Source organism: Cyprinus carpio, chromosome B12 (genome assembly GCF_018340385.1).
Source record: "Cyprinus carpio isolate SPL01 chromosome B12, ASM1834038v1, whole genome shotgun sequence".
Lineage (NCBI taxonomy): Eukaryota > Metazoa > Chordata > Actinopteri > Cypriniformes > Cyprinidae > Cyprinus > Cyprinus carpio.
Window position 1 is genome coordinate 8,881,909 of NC_056608.1, and position 25,789 is coordinate 8,907,697.

At 35.1% G+C, this 25,789-nt stretch overlaps 1 protein-coding gene and 1 pseudogene across 28 annotated transcripts; both read left to right on the forward strand.

Annotated features, from left to right (window-relative positions):
* The first annotated feature begins 376 nt into the window (after positions 1 to 376).
* cmn (calymmin) lies at positions 377 to 19,144 on the forward strand. 28 transcript variants are annotated; one of them, XM_042735193.1, is made up of 48 exons: positions 377 to 559; positions 1,847 to 1,897; positions 2,065 to 2,112; positions 2,468 to 2,491; positions 2,605 to 2,658; positions 2,745 to 2,795; positions 3,120 to 3,155; positions 3,306 to 3,353; positions 4,305 to 4,355; positions 5,330 to 5,383; positions 5,478 to 5,519; positions 5,628 to 5,684; positions 5,786 to 5,836; positions 6,113 to 6,160; positions 6,328 to 6,384; positions 6,487 to 6,537; positions 8,717 to 8,773; positions 8,870 to 8,920; positions 9,341 to 9,400; positions 9,728 to 9,778; positions 10,451 to 10,498; positions 10,582 to 10,638; positions 11,051 to 11,098; positions 11,233 to 11,286; positions 11,728 to 11,775; positions 11,912 to 11,968; positions 12,047 to 12,094; positions 13,037 to 13,090; positions 13,260 to 13,919; positions 14,296 to 14,355; positions 14,491 to 14,544; positions 14,756 to 14,800; positions 14,987 to 15,046; positions 15,199 to 15,234; positions 15,636 to 15,698; positions 15,812 to 15,874; positions 15,970 to 16,029; positions 16,194 to 16,265; positions 16,350 to 16,418; positions 16,493 to 16,561; positions 16,667 to 16,735; positions 16,918 to 16,977; positions 17,175 to 17,243; positions 17,674 to 17,748; positions 17,842 to 17,880; positions 18,087 to 18,347; positions 18,612 to 18,662; positions 18,758 to 19,143. In XM_042735193.1, exons 1-48 carry the CDS (start codon positions 487 to 489, stop codon positions 18,760 to 18,762), a joined length of 3,369 nt encoding a protein of 1,122 aa, XP_042591127.1. In that variant the 5' UTR covers positions 377 to 486; the 3' UTR covers positions 18,763 to 19,143. The 28 variants fall into 28 exon arrangements, with proteins under 28 accessions (XP_042591127.1, XP_042591129.1, XP_042591130.1 ...); XM_042735195.1 differs by having other exon boundaries at positions 17,848 to 17,880; XM_042735196.1 differs by having other exon boundaries at positions 11,251 to 11,286.
* Positions 19,145 to 19,167: 23 nt separating this feature from the next.
* LOC109084484 lies at positions 19,168 to 25,093 on the forward strand (annotated as a pseudogene).
* Positions 25,094 to 25,789: the final 696 nt, after the last annotated feature.

Genomic DNA, 25,789 nt, shown 5'->3' on the forward strand with positions numbered 1-25,789 from the left:
TTTAGCTTCATCTTAATAATCAACCTTAGTGACATTAGATGCTTTCCTGATAAATAAGGACTTGACTGGGTCTTGTACACAATACAGGCAATAAAGCTAACTTTGTAACTTTGATTGCAACTTTTATTACAGCTGAAACTGTTCTATATCCATCCACCATCTATCTATCTTAAACTAATATCAAATCAGCATGTCTCAGTCAATATCTACACTGCAGATATTTAGCACATGTGGTGAGGTACATAAAGTTTTATGGGGCCCCAGAGGGAAATGAACGCTGGTCTCTCTGCTACTTTTTTTTTTTTTTTTTTTTTTTGGATGACCCCTGTGAGGAGGTGCCACTGCTCACAAAATGGTTTAAAAACCCAGTGGACAACTTGTGCGTCTTCTGTCTATGAGCTGTTCCCTGTGCACATTAGGTTGGGTTTTCTTTGTCTTTCTGGTTTTTTTTTTCTTCTGGTTTCTTCCCCTTTAGGTATAGCTACAATGTTTAGATGGATGCTTCTAAGGATGATGTTATTGCTCTGGATGACAAGCGTAACACTTCAGGGTGGCACAGGTAAGCATGCTGATAAGAAAACAATGCTCATAAATCTGATTTGTATGTAGTACTTTTTAAGCGCATACTGTTGCTGAACCTTCCAAGAACTGAATTATGGAGTTTTTCCCTCAAGTTGTTGAGACACAAACGTGTTTCCAGTCTTATGTTGTCCAAGGTGTAGAGCTCTTTTACTTCTGAGATGTTAGCAGAGATTCAACACTGTCCAGAAATGACTATTGCAGTAAGGGAACTCGATATTAACCAATTAATCCAAGTTTTTACTGTAGTGATTTCTGTAAAAACACTGAATCATTCTGGATGACTTCTGTATTAATTAATTAATTTATTCATTCAGTAATTCTTGGTGCATAAAAGTTGTTTAGCTTTCAAATCAGTTTTCTCTGTCCTGAATCCTTGGCTCTTCATGGTGCAGTTAGATTATGATGAACTGATATGTTCATCATGGCAGAATTTAATTGACTCCCGGCTCACAGGCTTGAAGACAGAGATGCATGGAAACACGGACACACAATTTAGGAAATGAGAAATGCCCCAAAGCTGTGTCTGGAATCGAATACTGGTTTCTTCAGGACAGGTTCATGAAACACCAAATTAGAATTCAGACATCACCACAAAATGATAGACATCCGGTATAGTACAGTATAAAGGGGGATAGGGAATGACATCAGACACCACTACTGTCTTTATAAATTGTTGTTAAAATCAAAAGAAATGGTATAGATTGTAAATAATCTGTTAAATAGGGAAAATATTGGTCACATAAACCTTTGAATCAGACTATTTTTTTTATTAAGATTCAGAAGTCCCTGGCACATATGCACAGAGGTGTGTATTCTATGACAACAGGTAAAAGAGTGTGCTCATTGAGGCATTGTCCGTTTCTGAATGTGGCAACTTTTTAGTTTTTTTAAATAATATTTAATATTATATTTTAAAAGTACAGTAGTGTAATATGCAGTATGTTATGCAGAAGTTTTATTTGTTCATGTTACCTGTGAATCATTCATGGAAACAGTGTCATAATAGATCCACAATGAACTTTGCATGATAAAAGTAGCTGGGTATAAAGCATTTTATGGTTATTGTATTAAAGCAATGCTGTATTGAACATTGACAAATATGTGTCTGTATATACATTCTTAATCAACAATGGAGCGTCCATAAACCTCAGCTATATTTATATATTTTTTCTTAGATTTTTGTGATTCTGTAAATGTGTCATGTACACTAGATTATCCACTGACAGGATTTATTTATTTAAAAAAAATGTCATTGTTATTTAAGGATACAAACCTCAAAATCCAAATGGTGGTGCAGCACAAATGTCACCAAAAGGTATTGTGAATCTTTCTATGCTGATGCATATGATGTTTTTTTTTGTTTTTTTTTTTTAATAATAATCATGACATTTGTCATTTTATTTTCTGGTATAGGGAATGTTCATCTTGGAGAAATAAATAGCTCAATACAACCGTTTTTTTTTCTTCTTCTTCTTTTTTCAGATTATGGTTTCGGTCCAAATAGCAACTCGGCAAATATGAAAGGAAACGGTGAGCGAGAATGGTTTTTGATCTTTTGGACTGATTTTATTTATTCTTTACCTTAAAATAAACTTAAAGTATTCAGTTCTTCTCAAAAACAATATGTTAATGCATATACCTCAGTTTTTACCTAGTGCTCCACTAATTAAATATTAACAATGAAATCAATAAAATAATGAAAGTTATTTTATTTTGCTTGGTTAAAGTATTTTTATTTTTAGCATATTTCTGTGCATGTACAGCAGTTTTATTATTGTAAGTATATTTATTTATTTTAGAAATTTCTTGTAGCAATGATTTTACTGGATGGATGGATGGATAATGAGAGAGAATTTTTAACTTGAAAGCTTTTCTTTATTATCAGGTTATCCTGTTAACAAAGGTACAGGTAAGCCCCGCTTGAGAAAAGCAACCACACCATGTAGTATGTAATATACAACATCATTTAGTGTATCGCATCTTAAAATTTTAATCATCATACACCTGTCTGCTGTATTTCAGGTGCATATGGGAGTGCACAAAATAACCCTGGATACGGAGGTCGTCCTCAGTATGGTATGAGATTACTTTGCTTGTAGAATATGCACATAATCAAATAATCATAAGGTTTTCTATTTTAACATATATTTGATTGTTATCAGGTGGAACAGGCATGGGAATGATGAACCAACATGCACTGAAGCAGAGGGGAGGTATGTGAGCTAATGGACACCAAATCTATTATTACTATTATTATTAAAAAATGAAGCATAATTGGCCGTTTAGATTTTTTTCTCCTCAAAAAATATAAAAAAATACCCTTTGTTCATTCACACAGTTCAGGGATTTCAAAACAACACTGTATTACAGATGTAAAAGCCTGTTCTTTATGTGGCTATCACTTATTTAGACTCTTTGTGTGTGTGTGTGTGTGTGTGTGTGTGTGTGTGTGTGTGTGTGTGTTTGTGTGTGTGTGTGTGTGTGTGTGTATGCAAAACTTTCTAATTATACCAAATTCCTGTCATTTGTCTTTCCAGGTTATGGTAATGGCTACAGAGCTCCATCTTATGGGGGTGAGTTTAATGTCAAGAGTCAGTGAGTTAAAGTTAGTACAGATGTGTACATAAATTTTATCTTGTTAAGAATGTGTACAAACACCATTTGTGCCATTTAGTATTTACTTTCATTAAAATTCTTTCACTGTCTGTTTAATGTTGTCTGAGGCTACAGCAATTTGATGGGTGCTCATCCCCAAAAAGGAGTTGGTCTAGGTGAGTCTGTTAAATATTCTTTGTATTAGTTCACCTAAAAAAAAAAATGTCTGTCAGTTTTTACTTAATTTCTTCTGTGGAACACAGATGGTAAATCTCTGAAGAATTTGGGAGACTTTGGTCAGTTTTAGGAAAAAATATCATAAACCAAATAGGTTACACCTCCATCGTCACAAAGTAAGAACATTTGTACACACCAACCAACCTCTTCTATCTTAATTAAAATATTTTACATTAGGTGGAAATTTTACAATTGTTAAAATAGTATGCAGTCATTTGTGACATCTATTGTTATTAAGCCTGTGTAAGAAAGGCATATTATTTTACATTAACTAGGCAGTAGAGGCTGTACAATCTTTCAAACCTTTTTTCTCTTTTGAACCCCATTCAAAATTCCCATTCATACAAATGGCTAAGACCCAGAGAATCAAGATGATTTTCATTCACAATCAAGATTTTCATCAAAAAGCACAGCAGTTTATTTCATCTTGTGTATCTGGCAATGAAAAGATATTTTGGAATGGTCAAGCCAGACTTCTGACCATAATGCAATTATGACCTGACCAGAACCTGAAATTTTAAGAGTAATCAATGCAGAAATCCCAGTAATTCCAAAACACTGACAAATTTTTCTTGCAACTGAATTTTTGTCTAAAATTCACTGTAATCACATTAAAAAGAGCAGTTTGTTGTTTAAAATTTCTCTTTTGTGTTCCACAATAGAAATAATGTCTGTTTGAAATGAAGTGTAAAGGTTTAGATGTTAGAGATACTGATGATTTACATATTTTAGTGGATAATCTAATACAAAATCTGGCAGTTAACTATCATTTGATATTGCTAAAGAGATGTAAACATTTATAACAATGCTTTATCCACATTGGTGTTTGTACTATATTTGCATTAACAGTGTTTTGTTGACTATGTTTGTGTATGGCGCTGGGCCTGCAGCTAACAAGGGACAAGAGACAAGGCCAAAGGGACAAGGTTTAAAATCTGGAGGTAAATTCTCTCTGTATATAGCATGTTAATGAAATCTCATTTTAAGTGATTTTTATGATACTATTGCCAGATATGACAGAAAATGTCATCACAGAAGTCAATATTTGGATTAGTACTTTTAAAAGTAATGAATTACAATATTGTGTTACTCCCTAAAAAAGTAACTTGTTACATTACTTAGTTACTTTTTAGGGAAAGTAATGTTGTTACTTTTGAGTTACTTTTTAAATCTGGGCAGAGCTTGCTTGTTTGTTTTTAATATAAACAAGTTGTTTTACAAATGTAAAAGCCCTTTCACATCAAAAGTGAAATCAATACACCTCAGGCTGAAGGAAATGTAAATTCATTTCTGTACAGTAGAGGGTGCAGCTCAAACAAATTTTATGAAGAATATGACGCAAGAGAAGAAAGTTCAACACTATTCAGCAATAAAAATGTCACTTGTGATGATGTCATTTTTGCGTATTAGTATGGTTGAATTGGATCATCGAAGGTCAGTAGCAAAGACATTGGTCATAAAATGGGATGAAATACATAAATGATATTTGTCTTATTTAACTTATTTAAATATTGCAGGTTTGTATAATATTTAAAGTTTGCATTTGAGGAATACTAAATCTGTTTTTGTGCAGGTGAGATGAGTAAATACATGTTTATATTTAGTCTAGGACTACAGTAACATCATGTTCACACAGTACGCACAACGCCTCTGCACTATTTTTCTCAACATGGCAACTTCAGAGCTGTCAGTCAAAACATGGGAAACAAAGTAACTGGAGTTTACTTATTTGAAAAAGTAACTCCGATATTTCCTTCTAAATTAAAAAGTAATGCGTTACATTACTAGTTACCTTTAAAAAAGTAATCTGATTATGTAACTCGCATTATATAATATTTTGTATTAAGTGAGGTGTGAAGTAAGGGTGAACAGGGCCCTGGTTTGAATGAAAAATCATTTTTCATCTGACTTACAGGATATGGCATCGCTGCAGGATACACCAATGGTGGGGCAACCAAGGCACAGCAGGGTACATAATAATTCTATTTAGTCAACTTCCTTTTGCTACCTTGTCTGTATTGTAAACTGCACTTATAAACTGATTTGGGATTGGTTTTGGTTAGGATATGGAGGATATGCTAATGTAGCTAAGCAACCTAATACAGGTAATATGTTGGATGTTTAAAAAAAATGATTTCACAGTGTAATTATTACAGTGTGGATAATACTGAAATGAGGATATCACAGAAATCTAATGTTTGTTTCCCTAATAGGCTCTTCTCTTCAAAATATGGGTTATCCCAATGGTGGAACCAAGGGACCTAAACCAGGTAAACTTTTTCCGTGTGTAATACATATGGTGTGTATTTATTTTTTCTTTGTCTTAATTTTCAATATAATTGGAATCTTATGTCTTGGGTCTGATTTAAAGGATATGGGGCTAAAGCTGGACCCTCAAATGGACAAGGAGCCAAGCCTAACGGTAAATGGCATGTGATTATTATGTGATTTCAAATATATAAAAATTTTAAATCTTTCAAATCTGCTTGGATATGCCACCTTCAAAGCCACTGTAGTACACATATATTTGCATTTATGTATATTTTATTAATACATCAACTGTATTTTTAGTTTAGTTTAATAATCTATATTATTAGATTAAAAGAGTTCTTTAGTAGGGGTAAAGCACCAAACCTCTGTATTGTAAGCTGGGGTAACTGAAGCATCTCTAAAGTGTTTTGGGATTGGTTTTGTTCAGGATATGGAGGATATGCTAACGGAGGTGCAGCTAAGCAACCTAATACAGGTAATATATTGAATGTCACCATTTTCATTTTATTTATTTATCTTTTTATTTTTTACATTTAATTCTACAGTATAATTATTACAGTGTGGATAATACTAAACTCTGAAATAAAATGAGGGTATTACACTGGTTTAAAATGTTTCCTTTTTTTTTTTTTTTTTAATTAGGCTCTTCTCTTCAAAATATGGGGTATCCCAATGGTGGACCCAAGGGACCTAAGCCAGGTAAACTTTTTGTGTAATTCATTTTCAAAATAAATTTTTGTGTTGTGTATTTCATTTTCCTTTGTCTGATTTTGAATCTTATGTGCTGGGTTTACATTACAGCATATGGTGCTAAAGCTGGATACTCAAATGGACAAGGAGCCATGCCTAACGGTAAATAGAATGTAATTATTACTACTATAAAACATTACTATAAACATTTTTTACATAACATGAAAAAAAGTGAGCTTTAAAATCTTTGAATAAGCCATGTTCAAAACCACTGAAAAATATGATATACGCACATCTTTGATTGCACATTGCTGAAGTTTATTGAAAGGAAAAGATGATACAAAGCAAACAATCCAGATTACACATATACATGAGACAAAACAGAATCATAAGAAATGTAATACATACTGTAAACCCTGAAGAGAAACTGAACTGGAATTCAGGTGATACCTCTCTATGTTGGCTGGACGTATGTACCATAGCCTTAGATGTTGCAGAATCTCTTCCTAGGAACACTTCCTGGTGTTCTTTTGCTAGGACATCCATAAGGTCTTGGTTCCAGATGGTCTGGATGGTATCAATGATGTGGTCTCTGAGTGATGGATCCAAAATGTCATTGGCTGCAAGCCATGATCTCACCTCTGGACCCTATTCCTCCCAATACATTTGGTATTGCATCTGGTTTCCTCTCCTCTTGAATCCAGGATCTCCCAGGCTAGACAGACTCTAATTTATTATGTATTGTAATCATCTAGAATAGGTGGTGAGCTACTTTCAACCAGTGTCCCCATTCTTCTAACATAGCCTTGTTGGACAAAAGATCCTTATTGCCAACACTGTAGTGTAATTCGGCAAGAGAAACCTTCCTGGAAAAGAAAGCACAAGGTTGACGTTTACCTGGAGTACCATATCTATGAGAGAAAACTGCTCCAGTGCCACAGTCAGAAGCATCCACTTCAAAAGCAAAAGGAGAACTTGGATGTTTGAGTATTGGGGCTGTCTCGCAAATAGTCTTGAGTAGAAAGGTAATAAGAGATGCAATGGTGCTACAATCCCTGATGAATCTTCAGTAAAAATTTAAAGACCAAGAAATCTTTGGAGTTCCTTGACAACTTTTGGAATTGGCCAATCTGTGATGCTTTTACTTTGGTTTGGTCCCTCTTCACTCCTTTTTGACTGATGTTGTAGCCCAGGAATGTGGTGGTTGCATGAGTTTGGAACTCACATTTCTCTGCCTTAAAATACAACTGGTTAAGTAAATGAGTAAGTACATTCTTGATATGCTGTACATGTTCTTCCTTGGACTGTGAATAAACAAGGATATCAATAATGGTACACAGTGACATAATGGTTGAGTAGATCTCTAAAGATTTTATTAATGGACAGCTGGGACAATGATAGGGCACTGGCTACAATGGTATTCATAAGGCACTTTCGCACCACTTAGTTCTTGGAACTAGCTGTCATGGTGGTTCCTAGAGAACCAATTTCTCCCTCAGGCCATTTTCATGGTTGCTATTCCCATCGGCGGCAGCAGCAACACTGAAGCGGCCGACAACATTGTCTTTACCTGTGGCATTTACAAACATCAACAACTGGTGAATAGAGGCCAGCCTACATCCTTCACAATAAGACTTTCACTGTTCCGCACATCCTGTGGTAATGTGTTCCATAAATAATGAGCTGCATGAATAAAGGCTCGAGGCCCCATAGAAGTTTTGTGAATTCGAGGGAGAACAAGAGTACAGAAGATGATCTTAGAATACGAGTAGGAATGTAAATATGAAAAAGGACAGATAAGTATGAAAGAGCAAGATTGAGTACCTTGTACATAAGAAGTAGATAAATTCAATATGGTGTTTAACTGGGAGCTAATGAAAGTGTTGTAATATGGGAGTAATGTGATTAATTGATAAATTTGTGATTAAATGTGTTTTAACGTGATTGTGATTTGAAGTCGATTAATGTTACTTATGTGGAACTAGGCAGAGTAAATGACACTGTTTATATGTGCTTCATATGACAAAGTACTATCAAAGATGACACCCAAACTTTCTTTGGCGGAGGCGAAGTTTAGCCACACTATTACATCATAGAGTTCCACAAGCTGTCGTTTAGGCAGACTGGCTTCAATATAAGATGTTTTTAGATTGAGAAAGTTTTGAGTTCTGAAACAGGATTTATATATATATATATATATATATATATATATATATATATATATATATATATATATATATATATACTGTGTATATATATATATAGTATAATGACCTCTTATATGTGAAAGGATCAAGGGAATTTTGGTTTATCAGTTCATAAAGTATTTTTCTCTAATTAGGCTCTTCTCTTCGAAATATGGGGTATCCCAATGGAGGAACCAAAGGACCTAAACCAGGTAAACTTTGTGTGTGTGATGGGTGTGTTTTTCTTTTTCCTTTGTCTAATCTGTCCATGTCATTTGAATCTTATTTGTATTGGCTCTTCTTCAAAGGATATGGTGCTAAAGCTGGACCCTTAAATGGACAAGATGCCAAGCCTAATGGTAAATAGCATGTGATTATTATAATAATTATTACATAATTTTTGGCTCTAACATTAGGTTTAATTTGCTGCTTTTAAAGCCACAATAGAACTACATGATATAAACACATCTTTGATTACATATTAATTGAATTCTGCATTATTACGCCAAATGTAGTGTAGCCCCAGTTTGATTATCTGTATTATTGGTGGAGCTGAAATAACTGGATCACCTCTAAACTGATTTGGGATTGGTTTTGTTCAGAATATGGAGGATATCCTAATGGAGGTGCAGCTAAGCAACCTAATACTACCTGAATATATTGGATGTCACCAGGAATTTTGTAGATATATTTGATTCTACAGTGTAATTATTACAATATTGGAAGTACTGAAATCTGAAAAGAAGTGAGGATAGTCAAAAGTATTTTTCTCTTATTAGGCTCTTTTCTTCAAAATATAGGGTATCCCAATGGTGGAACCAAGGGCCCTAAACCAGGTAGTGTGTGTGTGTGTGTGTGTGTGCGTGCTTGAATACATGGTTTATGAAAACACAAATGTGTGCAATGACTTGGGTATTACAACTTTTTGTTTACTCATAAACCAAATGGCTTTAAAAAAATGTCAGAAGTTTTCCTTCCGGATTATGTTTAGGGGTGGGGTTAGGGCATTGATTATATAGTTTTTACAGTATCCCATTAACCATTAAACCTATGGAAAGCCCCCATAAACCACATATACAAATGTGTGTATGTGTGGAATGCATGGTGTGTTTTCCTTTGTCTTATTTTTCCATATTTAAATCCTATCTGTTTGGTCTGATTTAAAGGATATGGTGCTAAAGCTGGACCCTCAAATGGACAAGGAGCCAAGCCTAATGGTAAATAGCATATGATCATACTTTTAGAAAACATAGTTTTTGGCTTTAAAGGGATACTCCACCCCAAAATGAAAATTTTTGTCATTAATCACTTACCCCCATGTCGTTTCAAACCTGTAAAAGCTCCGTTCGTCTTCGGAACATAATTTAAGATATTTTGGATGAAAACCTGGAGGCTTGAGACTGTCCCATAGACTGCCAAGTAAATAGCAGTGTCAAGGTCCATAAAAGGTATGAAAGTTGTCGTCAGAATACTCCATCTGCCATCAGACGTGCAATCTGGGTTATATGATATATTGACAGAGGAATTATTGAATAAAGTCATTATTTTTGTTTTCTTCGCTTACAAAAAGTGTTCCCGTCACTACATATAACCCAGATAATCCAGGTAAGTGATTAATGACAATTTTCATTTTGGGTTGGAGTATTCCTTTAAAATAAGATTTGATATGCCACATACAATTCGACTGTAAAATATAGGCTAGCATATACTATACACAGATCTTTGCACATTTATTGAATTCTGTGTTAATACACCAATTGTAGTGTAGCCCTTTTTATATTAATAATGTACATTATGGGTGGACAAGTTCTTTGATGAGGTAAAACAGGGTCTGTGTTGTAAACTGAAGTAACTGGAGCACCTCTGGGCTGATTTGGGATTTTGTTCAGGATATGGAGGTTATGCTAACGGAGGTGCTGTTAAGCAACCAAATACAGGTAATATATTGGATGTTACCAACTTTGTGAAAAGAACTGGGATATTTTGGTTCTTTGTTAATAAAGTATTTTTCTTTAATTAGGCTCTTATCTTCAAAATATGGGGTATCCCAATGGGGGAACCAAAGGACCTAAACCAGGTAAACATTTTTCTGCATACAGTATTACTTTTTCCTTTGTCTAGTTTTTCCATATCATTTGAATCCTGTGTGTGTTCAGTCATCTTCAATGAATATGGTGTTATAGCTGGACTTCCAAAGGGGCAAGGAGCCAAGCCTAATGCTAAATATAATATGATTATAAAACATATAGTTTAGGGCTCTAAAATATAGTTTGATAGGCCACATTAAAGCCCCTGTAAAATATGTGATAAATGCACACCTTTGATTGCACCTTAATTGAATTCTATATTAATACACCATCTGTAGTGTAGCCCTATTTAAATTAATAATCTATATTATTTGTGGAGGAATTGTTTATTAAGAGTAAAACACTGAAAGTCTGTACTGTGAAAGAGCACCTCTGAACTGATTTGGTATTGATTTTGTTCAGGATATGGAGGTTATGCTAACGGAGGAGCAGCTAAGCAACCTAACACAGGTAGTACATTGGATGTCACCAGCTTTTTTTATCCAGCTTTTATAAATTTGTTTCAACAGTGTAATTATTACATTGTGGAGTTCTAAAAGTAACTCAGGATATTACACTGGTCTGAAGTATGTTTCTCTAATTAGGCTCTTTTCAAAATATAGGGTATCCCAATGGTGGAACCAAGGGACCAAAACCAGGTAAAAAAGAAAATAAATTGTTTAATGCTAATGAATGTGGTATTATTTTTCTTTGTCTTATTTTTCCATATCATTTGAATCCCGTGTTGGGTCTTCTTCACTGAATATGGTGCTAAAGCTGGACTTTCAAATGGAAAAAGAGCCAAGATTAATAGCAAATATAATGTGATTACTCTTATAAAATATATAAATATAAAATATATAGTTTGAGGTTCTGAAATATAGTTTGATAGGCCAAGCCACTCAGAAAATTATATGCACACCTTTGATTGCACATTAATTGAATCCTGTATTGATACACCAACTGTAGTGTAGCCCCATTTAGATTAATAATCTTTATGATTGGTGGAGGAGTTGTTTATTAGGAGTTAAGCTCTAAACATTTTTATTGTAAATTTAAGTAACTGAATCACCTCTAAACTGATTTGGGGTTTTGTTCAGGGTATGGAGGATATGCTAATGGAGGAGCAGCTAGGCAACCTAATACAGGTATTATATTGGACGTCATCACCTTCTTTGTTAAATTAATTCGATTCTAAAGTTTAATTATTACATTGTGGATAATACTGAATTCTGAAAAGAACTGTGGATGTTAGACTTGTCTAAAATATTTTTCTCTAATTAGGCTCTTTTCTTCAAAATATGGGTTATCCCAATGGTGGAACCAAGGGACCTAAACCAGGTAAACTTTGTGTATTTATGCATATGGTGTGTATTTCTTTTTCCTTTATAATTTGAATGTATGTTGGTTCTGCTTTAGGATATGGTGCTAAAGCTGGACCCTCAAACGGACAAGGAGCCAAGCCTGGTAAATAGCATGTGATTATTACTATTTTAAAACACATATGTGACCCTGGACAACAAAACCAGTCATAAGTAGCATGGGTGTATTTGAAGCAATAGCCAACAATACATTGTATGGGTCAAAATTATCAATTCTTTTATGGTACAAATCATTAGGATATTAAGTAAAGATCATGTTCCATTGGGGCTGTACGATTAATCGCATGCATTTGTCATGCGTGTCTCATCAGTAAAGCCGGTTCCGTGATTAGCGGTAAATGTCTGTCACCTGTTTTCAAACGGGTGCGGCAGTTAATACACAGAGCCATAGTTCACTGACAAGCTACGCAATATTCTGTTCATAATTGAGATTAATCGCATTCGATTATGAACACGATATTGCGTAGCTTGTCAGTGAACTATGGCTCTGTGCATTAACTGCCGCTCCCGTTTGAAAACAGGTGACAGACATTTACCGCTATTCACGGAACCGGCTTTACTGATGAGACACGCATGACAAATGCATGCGATTAATCGTGCAGCCTCATGTTCCATGAAGATATTTGAAAAATTTCCTATTGTAAATGTATCAAAATTTAATATTTGATTAGTAATATGCATTGCTAAGAACTTCATTTGGAAAACTTCAAAGGTGATTTTCTCAATATTTAGATTTTTTTGCACCCTCAGATTCCATTTTGGCCAAAAATAATTTTTTTTTTTTTTTTTTTTTAATACTCCAATTGTAGTGAAGCCCCATTTAGATTAATAAACAATGTTAGTGGTGGAGGAGTGGATTATTAGCAGTAAAGGAGGTCTGTAGGGACCCCTTGTGTCCACTGTTTTGCCTTTTTTCCAGTGTGCACAGAATTTTACAGTTCGTCTTTGGATAGCTGCATTAGGTCCAGTTTTAAATAAACTCTACATCATCTAATGTAAAACCTTAAGTCATATCTATGATCTGTAGGTTACGGTGTTCCTGGACATATGTCAGAAGGACCTTATAAAGCAGCTAATTCAGGTAAATCATTATTATTGAAAGTACTTTAAGCAATTTTATTTACTACTTCCATATGACACAGATAATAGTAGCTTTATAATCTGTCATTCAGAAATACATGCATGTCTCTGCATGTGAATTTGCCATATTGGATTGTGTAAGTGTGTAGTAAAACTGCTTTGGCTTCTAGGATATATGCCTGTAACAGCTGGGAAAGAGGGTGTTGCCAGTGGAAAAGGACCTAAAGGGGAGATTTTAAGCCCTGAAGCACGAAGTCATCTCCCACTAACATCTAACACCAAGGGAGTTTTACCACTAGCTGAGCTTGTGCCAAATATAGGATTGCTTCCTGAACAAACTAAAGACTTTCCACCGGTCCTGCAACAAACGAAAGGACAAAATCTTAATGCACCACTTCAACAGGGCAAAGACCCCAACTCTATGGGACCTCAGCCTGCTCCAAAGCAATTTATGCAAGGTCCAGGATTTTATAAACCTAGTAAAGCTTATAAACCACCCACACCTGTATTTCCACAAAACAAAGCTTCAAAATCAGGTGCACCATCAATCCCTCAAGCAATCCCTGCACAAGGATCAGCTCCCATTCCTCAGACGAGGTCTCCTCAAACATCACAGACAGCTGCACTAGAGCAGGGACAAGTGCTGTCACAGGAACAAACCGTCACTCCAGTGATACCACAGCCAATTATGCCACAAGGCAGTATTTCTTCACAGGTGCCTCTGGTGCCAAATGCGGCTGTTCCTCAAATAACTCCAGAGATGCAACAATCCAAGATTCAGTCAAACCCAGCTTTGCCTCAAATGAAGAATCCATCGAAAACAAATCCTGGTAAACCTCTATAGTTCTGATTTAGTACAATGTGGTGTTTTACCTTCCACCACTAAAGTGCAACAACAGATCTTTAAAGATTTGACTGCACTTTTTAAAAATAAATAAATGAATAAATCTGCATTGAAAAGTTTCATAGATCTTAAAGGTTCTTTGTGGAACCACAGATGGAAATAAAGAAGCTTTATTTTTAAGAGTGTATTTTTAAAATTTAAATAAAAAAAAAATTGAGAGATTTAATAATAAAAAAAAAAAAAAAAAAAAAAATATATATATATATATATATATATATATATATATATATATATATATATATATATATACTTCCATTTTAGTATATATTAGTATATATACCCAACTTGTTTGTGTTCTGCAGAACTCACTGGTCTAGGACAACCTAATGGACAGATGCAGGGAGCTATACCTTCAAAGCCTGGTAAAATATAAATAAGAATTAATCTATATAAAATTCATTCATGTTTAAATTGTATGGTCTATTGTAACCCAAAACAAATTTTTGGTTTATTACAAAATATTTAAACATTGAAATGTATATATTATTATATTTTAGATTGTGGACCTGGTGGACGACCTAATGGACAATGGGTCAAACTTCCAAGTCCTGGTGAGCTCTAATTCTTTCCCACTTGTTTGTTGTCATATAAATGATTAAAAATCATGTGATGCTTACCAAAAGCTTGATGTTTAAAAGGCACAATTAAATCTAAATAAAGAGAATTTTAAAGTTTAGTCTTTTAGCTTTGACTTTGACTTTAGCTTTGACTTAATTTTTAAGTAGACAGCAGTCCGACTAAAACTAATAATGTGGTTTGCAGGGTCAGGGTACCCCAACGGAAAAGGAGAAGTGTCATCACAACCAGGTGCATTAAAATAAACATTAACTGTATATCCATGCATCCAGTACATAGCATTTTAATACAAAGGATACGAAGTAACTTTGGGGGGGGGTCTATATAACTGTTTACGCCTATACAACAAAACAAAAGTAGTACATATTACATTTCTTTATGTTGTGCATAAGATTATTGTTTTAATTTTGTCCCTAGGCTTTGGAGCAGGAATTGGTGGTTATCCAGCTCATGGCATTAACAATGGCTACAAAGCAGGTATATTATTTCAAAACATATTTTATTGTAATTTACATGACTTATTATTTGGCTTCAGCTTTATAATTTATTTTTGTTTTATTTTGTTTAGATCAAGCTACTTGTCTAAAAGTGGTTTTTTTTTTCTTCTTTTTTCTGTCATTACTCTACAGGTTATGAAGGATATGGAAACAAATTCAATAAGCCCGGTAGGAATACCCTACTTCATGGATATTTCTTATATTATTTGTTGACATAGACACAATTCTCATGTACATTTAATAAATATTTCATCTGATGTCTTTATATGCTCGAGTATCACTAGTCTGAGATTTAGCCTATTTGTGCAATATCATATTCATGCTACCTACAAGTAAATAAATAATGGAGAAAATCATTTAAACCAGTGTTATTTTTTCCACATTTTTACAATTTGGATATTAATGCTTTTATCATGTTTTGCTTGTAAATAAATACTAAAAATTAGTAATCATACAGATATCAATGACATGATAGGACTTTTTGATAAAATGGTAATGTTTTATTTACCTGTTTAATTGAATGTGTTTGTAGTTGTTGTTTTTTCATTCATTCATTTATATTCTGATAGCTGGATCACAAGGTGGGCAGCCAATAGGATTCGGATCTAAGGGAAAATCACGAGCAAAATATGGTTAGTCTGAGAACAATCATATGTGCTAATTTCATGAGAACTCATCAAATAGTGTCCATTTGCTGAACATTGTCCTTTGCTCAGCTTTCATAACTGCAGTTTTCTTTTGTCAGGAATTGGTGGACTTCCATTTGGTTCCCATAATGGATATCAAACCAACCCCTCTGGACAATATGGCATGTTATCATCTTCATATTGTAATATTTAGGATTAATGTTGACCAGAGCAGCAGTCCTAAATGGACACACTGATATATGTGTCTTTCCTATAGGTAATGAAGGACAGCGCTATGGAGCCAAACCCTACAATCCTCAAGCACTGGGAAAACACGGTGAAGATTTCAATAATGCTTTGATATTTCCCTGCAATTTTTATTTATTTGCACTAAAATGTATGTAGTTGTGAAATTAAACATTAAAATATTATATAAAATGCTGTTTAACACATATTGTTTATTTCTTTATCTAACACCACTGTACTCTGACCCCAAAATAGGATATGGTAGTTTACCGTACAACTCTCAACCTCTTCTTCCAGAATCTGTTGCCAAATCATCCGGTAAATATGGTGAGTTAATAAAGCATTTTGAATAGTCATACAGCAAATCTGTTTTTTTATGGTATTTTAAATTATGAGTTTCTGTATTTCCAGACTTTGGAGGGTTACCCTACAATGGTCAGCCGCTTGGATATGGTGGTGACAAGTCGTCTGGAAAATACGGTGATTATTTTTTATTTATTTGTTATTACTACAAATTCTTAAAGTGAATATGTTTTACTGTAATACTTTCTCAGGACAAAAGGGTCTTCATTATGGTGGTCAGCCGTTTGATCTCAGGCCTGATGCTATGTCTGTGAATTATGGTAAAAGCCGATTTTTTTTTGTACAGATAGTTGTATAACAATGCCAACAATATAAAAAAAAAATATTGTACTGATAAGTACGTCCCTCCTCTCCACTTTCTGTAGGTTCTCCAGAATCCTTGTATAATCCAGAATCTCTCAGTCTCAGTGGCGATGCCAAATCAGCTAAATATGGTGCCACTTGTTTCTTTATTCATTCATACTAGTTTAAAGATCCTGTTTATCATTCCTCTGTATGTGAATCATGTCAAACAGCATACAGATACACTAATAATTGTTTTATACTGACCATAGTAAAATCACTGTAATACACAATATAATGCGTGATATTCTGACTTTGTTTACATGGCCTTCAGGTAATCCAGCAGTGTCATATGAGCTCCTCGGCCCTGTTACTGATGGCCAGTCTGTTGAAGGTATATACATAATCTTAGTACACCAATTGTTAATCAAGCAAGAACTATAAACTGAAATACTTTGTTGTAATTATATAATTGTATATTGTATAATGAAGAAAATACAAGATTGGTCATTTGAATTTACTGTGAACTCGTGAAAGTTACATATATAATTCATGATTATACATGTAATCCTTTTTTTCTCATTTAAACAGAAAACAGAAGCCTGGAGGCTTTGCACCAAGGTCCTGAGATTGATGGACATAAATCCATCGACCAGTTTGGTTAGTCATGTTTGTCTATGCTCTTTCAGATATGCGTATCTCCATTCAAGTAAGTTTTTACTCATATCTGAAAAAGCACATATGTAAACATACACAATATGCTTCTGTTGTCCTCATTTGTAAGTCACTTTGGAAAAAAGCATCTGCTGAATGATTAAATCTAAATTAAATGCAAACACAAAAATCCATGTGAGAGCCAGTAATTTTCATTCTGAGCCACATCCAAAAGTAGTTATAAATCCGATACATATCCGATATCTGGACATGTAACCCATGTCTAAACACATATTTCCAAATGGCCATTCCAAGCCACCTCAATGTGAGGGCATTGCATTTACCTACAAAGATAATTCCATACCGGGAATGGAAAACTTAAATAAAATTGATGTGTTCAGTCAATTTTTTTTTTTTTGAACGTTTTTTGATTCAGGAGATGGAGAGGTTCCACCCCATCCTGATACTCCAGGAGCTGGAGAGGCGAATGCACAATCCATAAACAAATACGGTACAAACATTTTTTGACACTAAATGTATCTACAGGAATGCAGTGTATAAATATGCATATAAATATTCCTCACATTTCACCCTCTTTGTATAGGAACAGGTGATTATACCGATGGAAGAGTACAACCAGAAGGTAAAAGTACTGTTTCTATGAAAGTTATACATTCAGTATTTACCGACTTTGTTTTGTAGGGACATACCGACTTTATTTTTTTGTCCCCCTTGCCTTGATTTTCCATTAATTTCCAGCCCTTCCCCCATATTATTCTATTCCAAATAAACTGAGAGAAGAGTCAAATCCAATCATTCTCCCAACTTTCTTTCTGGTCTGCCCTGCAGTTGTCTCTTTCCCTGGTGTTCCCACTGTGGGCCCCGCTCCTCACATCCCTGCTGTCACCTCATTTGACACCACACTGGATGGTTCCTCCCTGGCCCCTGTCTCTGTGCCTGATGTGTCTGCTGTTTCTGAGGTGCCCGTCTCAGCCACATTTCCTCAGCCTGAGCTGCCCACTCTAAAGCAGCAGCCAGCCCCACCACAACAGATTCACATCCAGCAGCACCTCAAGTTCCACTTCCAGCCACAGGGCAACTCCCAGACAGGTATAATGCTAATAGATGCACACTTGTGATTACACATTCTAAATGATGTTGATTTGCAATTGATAACAGCTTGACTATCAAACTATATTCATTTTGCAGAATAATTTCTTATTCACATTATTATAAATATGCAACCATTTGACACTTAACACTTTCTAACAATTGCATGCACAATGCCTTTTATATCAAAACAAAACAAAAATAAAAATAAAACTAAGCATAATTTCCAAACTTTGCGCATTAAAAGTTGGTTCTTTTTGACAGGAAAGGAAGGCAAATACAAATTGAATGGTTTCTTTGGAAATAAATACCAAGGTATATACATTTAACATTAATAAAACTGAAATCATATGAATAATAGCAATGTGGCACTTTTTTCCAACTCTCATACCTCTTGTTTCTTTTCTTAGGATAATTTGGAAGTGGAAGCACATATTGCAAAAATGTGGATCTTCAATTGATTTCTCTTTACACTTAATGTTTCTGTGAATGTTGTAAATTTTCTTTGGTTTTATTTCAGTCTTTTGTTCTCCTTAACTTCTAGTTTTGTTTTTTAATATTTGTTACCTTGCTTGAAATTAAAAAGCTGGCTGTTAAAATACATTTTAGTTTATAAATCATTATAGCTTATACATCTTTCTTTCTTTTCATTGTTCGTTTAAATCCCATATTTGTCCATAATTGTGGAATACAAAAATGTATTTTATGTCATTTTCATTTCAATGTAGATGTGTTATTTTGTTTTTAGAACTCATTGTTATTTATTTCTTTTCATTTCCTGTGGCAATACTATGTATCTTTTAAATAAATACAAATAAACTCTAAATCAATGCCTTTCTTTAAATCTTTGAATCTTTCCTTGGACTTTATAGCACCAAAAGACGTACTAGGATTATCATATCGACAGTTTAATAAGAAATAAAAAGCATGTGTCCAAGTCTTCCAGTAGGCTAGAGTTTGTACTTAAGGAACAGTAATCTTCCTTGAGCTGACCTCTGCTGAGTCTGACTGCTGCCTGCTGATTGGCTAAGACACTAAGTAGCAGTAAATTGGCCCACGGCTTCTTTGCAAGCAACAAGTTGCTGCAGTTCTACACGTGAGTATTTCCGAGACAATGGGTATCTGGTGCCAGAAAGTTACAACTTTTGCTAATGTTTTGAGAAACTATGTATTTGTAGCTTGATTTAAAGCATTTGAAGAGACAACAGACTTTCCTCCCAAGGGAAGGTGAGAAAGGTGGTCAAGGAGACCTGATCATATTTTATATTTTCTGCAATGGATTATTTTACTGGGCCAAAACTTCTGGATTTTAAGAATTCACCGCCACATCTTCAGTTCAACAAGTATGTCCTGACAGGATACCGGCCTATATCCACTTACAGAGACTGTCTGCGAAGTTTGTTCTATCTGCACAATGAATTTGGGAACATCTATACACATGGTATGAAAAATATCCTCCATAATTTGCACTGTAATATCTGGAATTTGTTTAACATACTATCTGCTATAAAGCAAGAGAGTTGTAAATTAATTATGTGGATGTAAAAATTTTATTTAGAATGCCTGCATTATTCCACTAATGGGAAACAAGGAAATCCAGTGATTTTCTTAAAGAGGAGAAGAAACTTCTGAATATGTAATTTTGGGCAACTTTCACCACTATTCACCCAGTGACACTCTCCAGAGATTACATCTAATCCTCATTAGGGAATTGCTGTCTTGGAAGTGATGCTGTGTAATTGGTGTGATTGGTCAAAGTGCAGTAAAGATTCTAGAGACCAATATTTTGGAAATTTTGAAAAAAAAAAAAAAGGTTTTTCTTTGGAATTTTTGAGGCATGTCTGTGTTAAAAAGTCATGTTAACCCTGAAGCCTACTGTATCATATTTGATACACAGATTTCTCAATTATTGAGCTTATTGTACTAAATCATACTATATAAGCCAAAAAAGCCTTGATTTATATATCAAGTTCATTATATGGTCAAAAGTATTGGGACTCCTGACTCCAACAGGGATTTTATAACATTTTACTCTTTTGGGAAGGCTTTCCCCAAGATTTCGTGATTGTGTTTCATGCATTTGTGAGGTCAGGCATTGATATTGGATGAGAAAGCCTAGCATGCAATCTTCATTTCAGGTGCTTGATGGGGTTGAGGTCACGTCATGTTTTTCCACCCCAAACTCATCCAGCCATGTCTTTTTAGACCTTGCTTTGTGCAGTCATGCTGAAATAGAAAAGAACTTTCCCCAAACGGTTCCCAGAAGCATGACATTGTGCAATATATCTTGGTATGCTGAAGCATTAAGATTTGCCTTCACTGGAAGTAAGAGGCTTAGACCAACCCCTGAAAAACAGCCCCATACAATTTTCCCTTCTCCACCAAACTTTACAGTGCAGTCAGGCAGGTAACATTCTCCTAGAATCCACCAACCCCAGAGTCGCCCATCAAACTGGCAAACAAAAAAGCAAGATTCATAATCCACAAAACACGCTTCCTCTTCTTCAAAGTCTGCTTTATTCAACGCTTGGCATTGTAGGCTACTTGTTGATGCGAGGCATGCATGTAATTGCTCAGTTATGGAAATCCATTCCATGAAGCTCCCACCTTTTTTCTTTTCTGATACTAATGCCAGTGGAAGTTTGGAACTCTTCAGTTATTGAATCAGCAGAGCATTAGTAATTTTTATGCACCATACTCCTCAGCACCCAGTCACCCTGCTCTGGATTTGACCGTGGAATATCTAGCAGAGATAAAATTTCACACACTTTTGCAAATTCTGGAATCCTATCGCAGTAGCACAGGATATTATTGGAATATTATCAAGAAATGTGTATTATCCCATAATCAGTACTTCTCAAATTTGCAGGGGATGTTTGGTTGAAAACACTAGTATTAAGAACGTTGGTGAACACATGTGGCTTGCTCATTGTATCAGCTCTTACCACAGTAATTAATTTTACTCATATCAAACCAGTCTCATATTGTAGCACATTCTCTTCTGTGTTTTTTCCATCAGGTATCCCCTTCATCTGTTTTTTGCTGTTGTTGCCTTTGAGTTTCCCATGGGCTGAAGCTGATGAGTGGTGGATAGGAGTGGTGCATTATTTGGCTTGTCTGTCTCCCACTGTTTTTTCAGTCTTCTATCATCTCTTATGAACCATGAGGGTGGAGCACCTATTTATGACACACTGCTGTGCCTCGACATGTTTGGCGTCTGTCTCGTCAACACTCTAGGTAAGATACGAAATTTAGGACTAGACAAAGATTACTGTAATATTCATTGCATTGAAGAGCCTATAAAAATTATGGTTTCTTACACAATATATTCATGCAATACAGCTACATACATATCTATCCATCATGTATATATATTTTCCAAACAGCTTGTTCTATGTAGAGTCGCAGGGATGCTGAAGCCTATCCCAGCATCTCTGGCTGAAAGTATGGGAACTCCCTGGATAGTTGAATCAGTTAAATATGAATCAACTACAGTCATGGCCAAAAGTTTTGAGAATTACATAAATATTAGTTTTCAAAAAGTTTGCTGCTAAACTGTTTTTAGATCTTTGTTTCAGTTGTTTCTGTGATGTACTGAAATATAATTACAAGCACTTCATACGTTTCAAAGGCTTTTATCGACAATTACATGACATTTATGCAAAGAGTCAGTATTTGCAGTGTTGGCCCTTCTTTTTCAGGACCTCTGCAATTCGACTGGGCATGCTCTCAATTAACTTCTGGGCCAAATCCTGACTGATAGCAATATGACTTTGCCCCAGTCCTCAGCAGTCCATTCACTATACTTTCTGCAGAAGATCAATCTGTCCCTGATGTTTTTTTTTTTTGTAGAGAAGTGGCTTCTTTGCTGCCCTTCTTGACACCAGGCCATCTTCCAAAAGTCTTCGCCTCACTGTGCGTGCAGATGCGCTCACACCTGTCTGTTGCCATTCCTGAGCAAGCTCTGCGCTGGTGGCACTCCGATCCCGCAGCTGAATCCTCTTTAGGAGACGATCCTGGCGCTTACTGGACTTTCTTGGACACCCTGAAGCCTTCTTTACAAGAATTGAACCTCTTTCCTTGAAGTTCTTGATGAACCTATAAATTGTTGATTTAGGTGCAATCTTAGTAGCCACAATATCCTTGCCTGTGAAGCCATTTTTATGCAATGCAATGATGGCTGCACTCATTTCTTTGCAGGTCACCATGGTTAACAATGGAAGAACAATGATTTCAAGCATCACCCTACTTTTAACATGTCAAGTCTGCCATTGTAACCCAATCAGCCTGACATGATGATCTCCAGCCTTGTGCTCGTCAACATTCTCACCTGAGTTAACAAGATGATTACTGAAATGATCTCAGCAGGTCCTTTAATGACAGCAATGCAATGCAGTGGAAAGGTTTTTTTTGGGATTAAGTTAATTTTCATGGCAAACAAGTACTATGCAATTCATCTGATCACTCTTCATAACATTCTGGAGTATATGCAAATTGCTATTATAAAAACTTAAGCAGCAACTTTTCCAATTTCCAATATTTATGTAATTCTCAAAACTTTTGGCCACGACTGTACAATTTTGAATATATTTTCTTCTATATTGTGACATTTATTTATTTATGTTTATTTTTAAGTAGAGATTAAACAATTTTTACTATACTAAGTAAGCATTTGTATTTCTAGAGGGGGCCTCGAAATTGCATTCTGAGGTAAAGTCACCTTCGGTATGTATAAAAAAAAAGAAGAGAAAAAGCTAAACCAGCCTAAGCTGGTTGGTTGGTATAGCTGGTCTTCCAGCCTGCTCATAGCTGGTTTGCAGGCTGGTTTTAGAGGGTTTTAGAGGGCTTTTGACCACTTCTGGTTGGGAGTATGCTGACCAACCAACTCAGTTTTTTCTTTTTTCAGCAGGGGACACTGATTGTTGCTTCTTTCAAGGGCCAGGGTTCAATGAATTCCATGTACGTTTCTTTTTGTAGGTGCTCTGCCAGTCATTCACATAACTTTGTTGTGTTACCCATCCTCCCGCTGTGTGGCAATGTTGGCATATCTCCTCCTCTCTGGCTACGGAGTTCACTGCGCTGTCACTGCACAAAGTAACATGCACCGCTTGCAATCTTTCGCTTGGCAGGGGATGTTCCGCTGCATTCTCTTTATGTTGCGTCTGACTGGGGCAGGCAGAGGAAGCCCCGCTTCCCTTCACCTCTACCTCACCATGGATACTCTTGCATTGCTAGGAGGACTAGTCAATGTTTTCCACCTGCCAGAGCGCTTCAGCCCTGGGCGGTTTGACTACTGGTTTAATAGTCACCAGATTATGCACATCATGGTCATCCTGTCCATTATGTACTTACACTGGGGCATGCTGGAGGATTTAAAATGGTTAAAGGGATATCCCTGTCCTGGTGAATAATCTTCCAGATTGATACATCATCATGATATTTAAAGAACTGCAGGGTCATTATTGTAAAACCCAAAGTGTGAGGGGTACTATGGTAAAGTGGTGATATCAGTTGTTAATGCCATGTTACTTTCTTTGAAATACATTATATTTATAGCTACCAAGTGGCATGAATCTGCACTACAGATGTTAATTGCACACAACCTTGGATGTCAACAACAATAGCTTTTAAAAGTTGATAATCTAATATTTTACTATTTTATGCATGCACAATCCTATGGTTAGTTGCACTGTACACTATTTGTACTTGCCACTGTTTTTACTGCTGCCTGCCATATTAGGACAGACAACCCATTTTAGAAATGAGAAACAGAATACCATGGTAAAAATCCTTAAAAAAAAAAAATAAAGCTTTGTGAAAGCTGTTTAAAAAGGTGTATGATTTTTGTTTTTTTGTTTTCAAAATATTGAATAATGAAATGTGAAATTATGCACTTTATCCTTCGGAAGTGATATAATGCACTTAAGTTTCAGAAATCAAATCCAGATGATGGTATTCTAGATGGCACTACTGTTAAAAATGTGGTGCTTTCAATTTACATGGTGCTACATATGTCAAATTTGAAATGTATATCAGCATAAAACATAACTTGAATTAAACAAGCTAGACTTGAAAGTCTTTCTCTGTAAATCACTGAAGTATCTGGGCACACATGGGGAAATCTGTTTACATTTTGAGAATATATAAGTAAAGTCTAAAAAAAATAAAATTGGTATCCGAGCAATGTGTAGAGATAGGAGTATCTGCTCTTTTAACTGTTTAGCCACCCAGGAACATCTTAGCATAGTGTTGACACTTTCACAGGAGGATGACAGTTAAATTCAACCCTCATGGCATGTGCATAAAATGAGCTATAAACATAACATATCAACATGCACTTTTGAAATGGTCATTTATAAAGAAGCACAAGATAATGAAGTCAACTACTCACACATTCCTTAAAATAAAAAAGATGTCCGTTGGACCATGATTTTAACACAGTGACGGCTACACAAATTTTTCATGTTCAGTAAACGTGACTAAATTCAGATGTAATTTGAGGTTTAGTGTTACTTCATGGATGTTATAAGAAATTACTCAATGTAGGAGTCACTTTTTAAGTATACTTCACTTTTGACACAAATGCTAGAATACAAGTGAACACAAACTGTCGACACATGCCCACTAGAAAGTATCTTCTTTGCCGACTGTTTGTGCTATTAGCCTGCTACTGTGAAACTGCAACTACGTGTATTAATTATACAAATAAATTAATTTGTGAGAAATGTCTTATTTAAATATTTGCATGGCAACACGTTTATTGTGTTCAGAGCTTACTGCCATGACAGCTGATGTGAAGTGATGTGTTCAAGTCCTTCTGGGAAGTTGATATTTACGATCTGGGAAGTTCTAACGATGTCTGGTGCAATCAAGTCACTTTGGTCTGCGCAATATAGCAATGAACCTTATCTACAAAAAATTAAGCAAGATTATTTAACTACTTCTACAAAATGCTGAATGAAGAATGTACATCAGGTGTATTTTTTGCTTTTTTATGGTTTTGTTCAATTATGAAGATGCTGTAAACTGAATATTATATATTCTATTATAATTGCATAGTACAATCATATTTTGTACATGCACTTTTGCTATTTTTAATGTAAATGAAATAACTTTAATTATTTTTTATATATTCATAAATGCATTGTTAACTAAAATATATTTTTAAATAGAAGCTACATATTGTCTGGAAGCTGCTCCTGCATGGCTAGGTAACTTGCATTTGTATTGCTATTGGAGACTAAAATGTGTGTGACATTGTAAATAGATTTTATAGTATTGTGTTTATGCTTTGCACCTGTGACTACTTATGTTTGCCACCACTTCTGTGTGTAACAAACTGTGATGTTGATGATTGGTCAAATATGCATAGCAATTTCTAAATACACTCCAATCACCTCTGAGAATAAATTTCAAAATTGGAATAAATCAGTGTTCTGAGT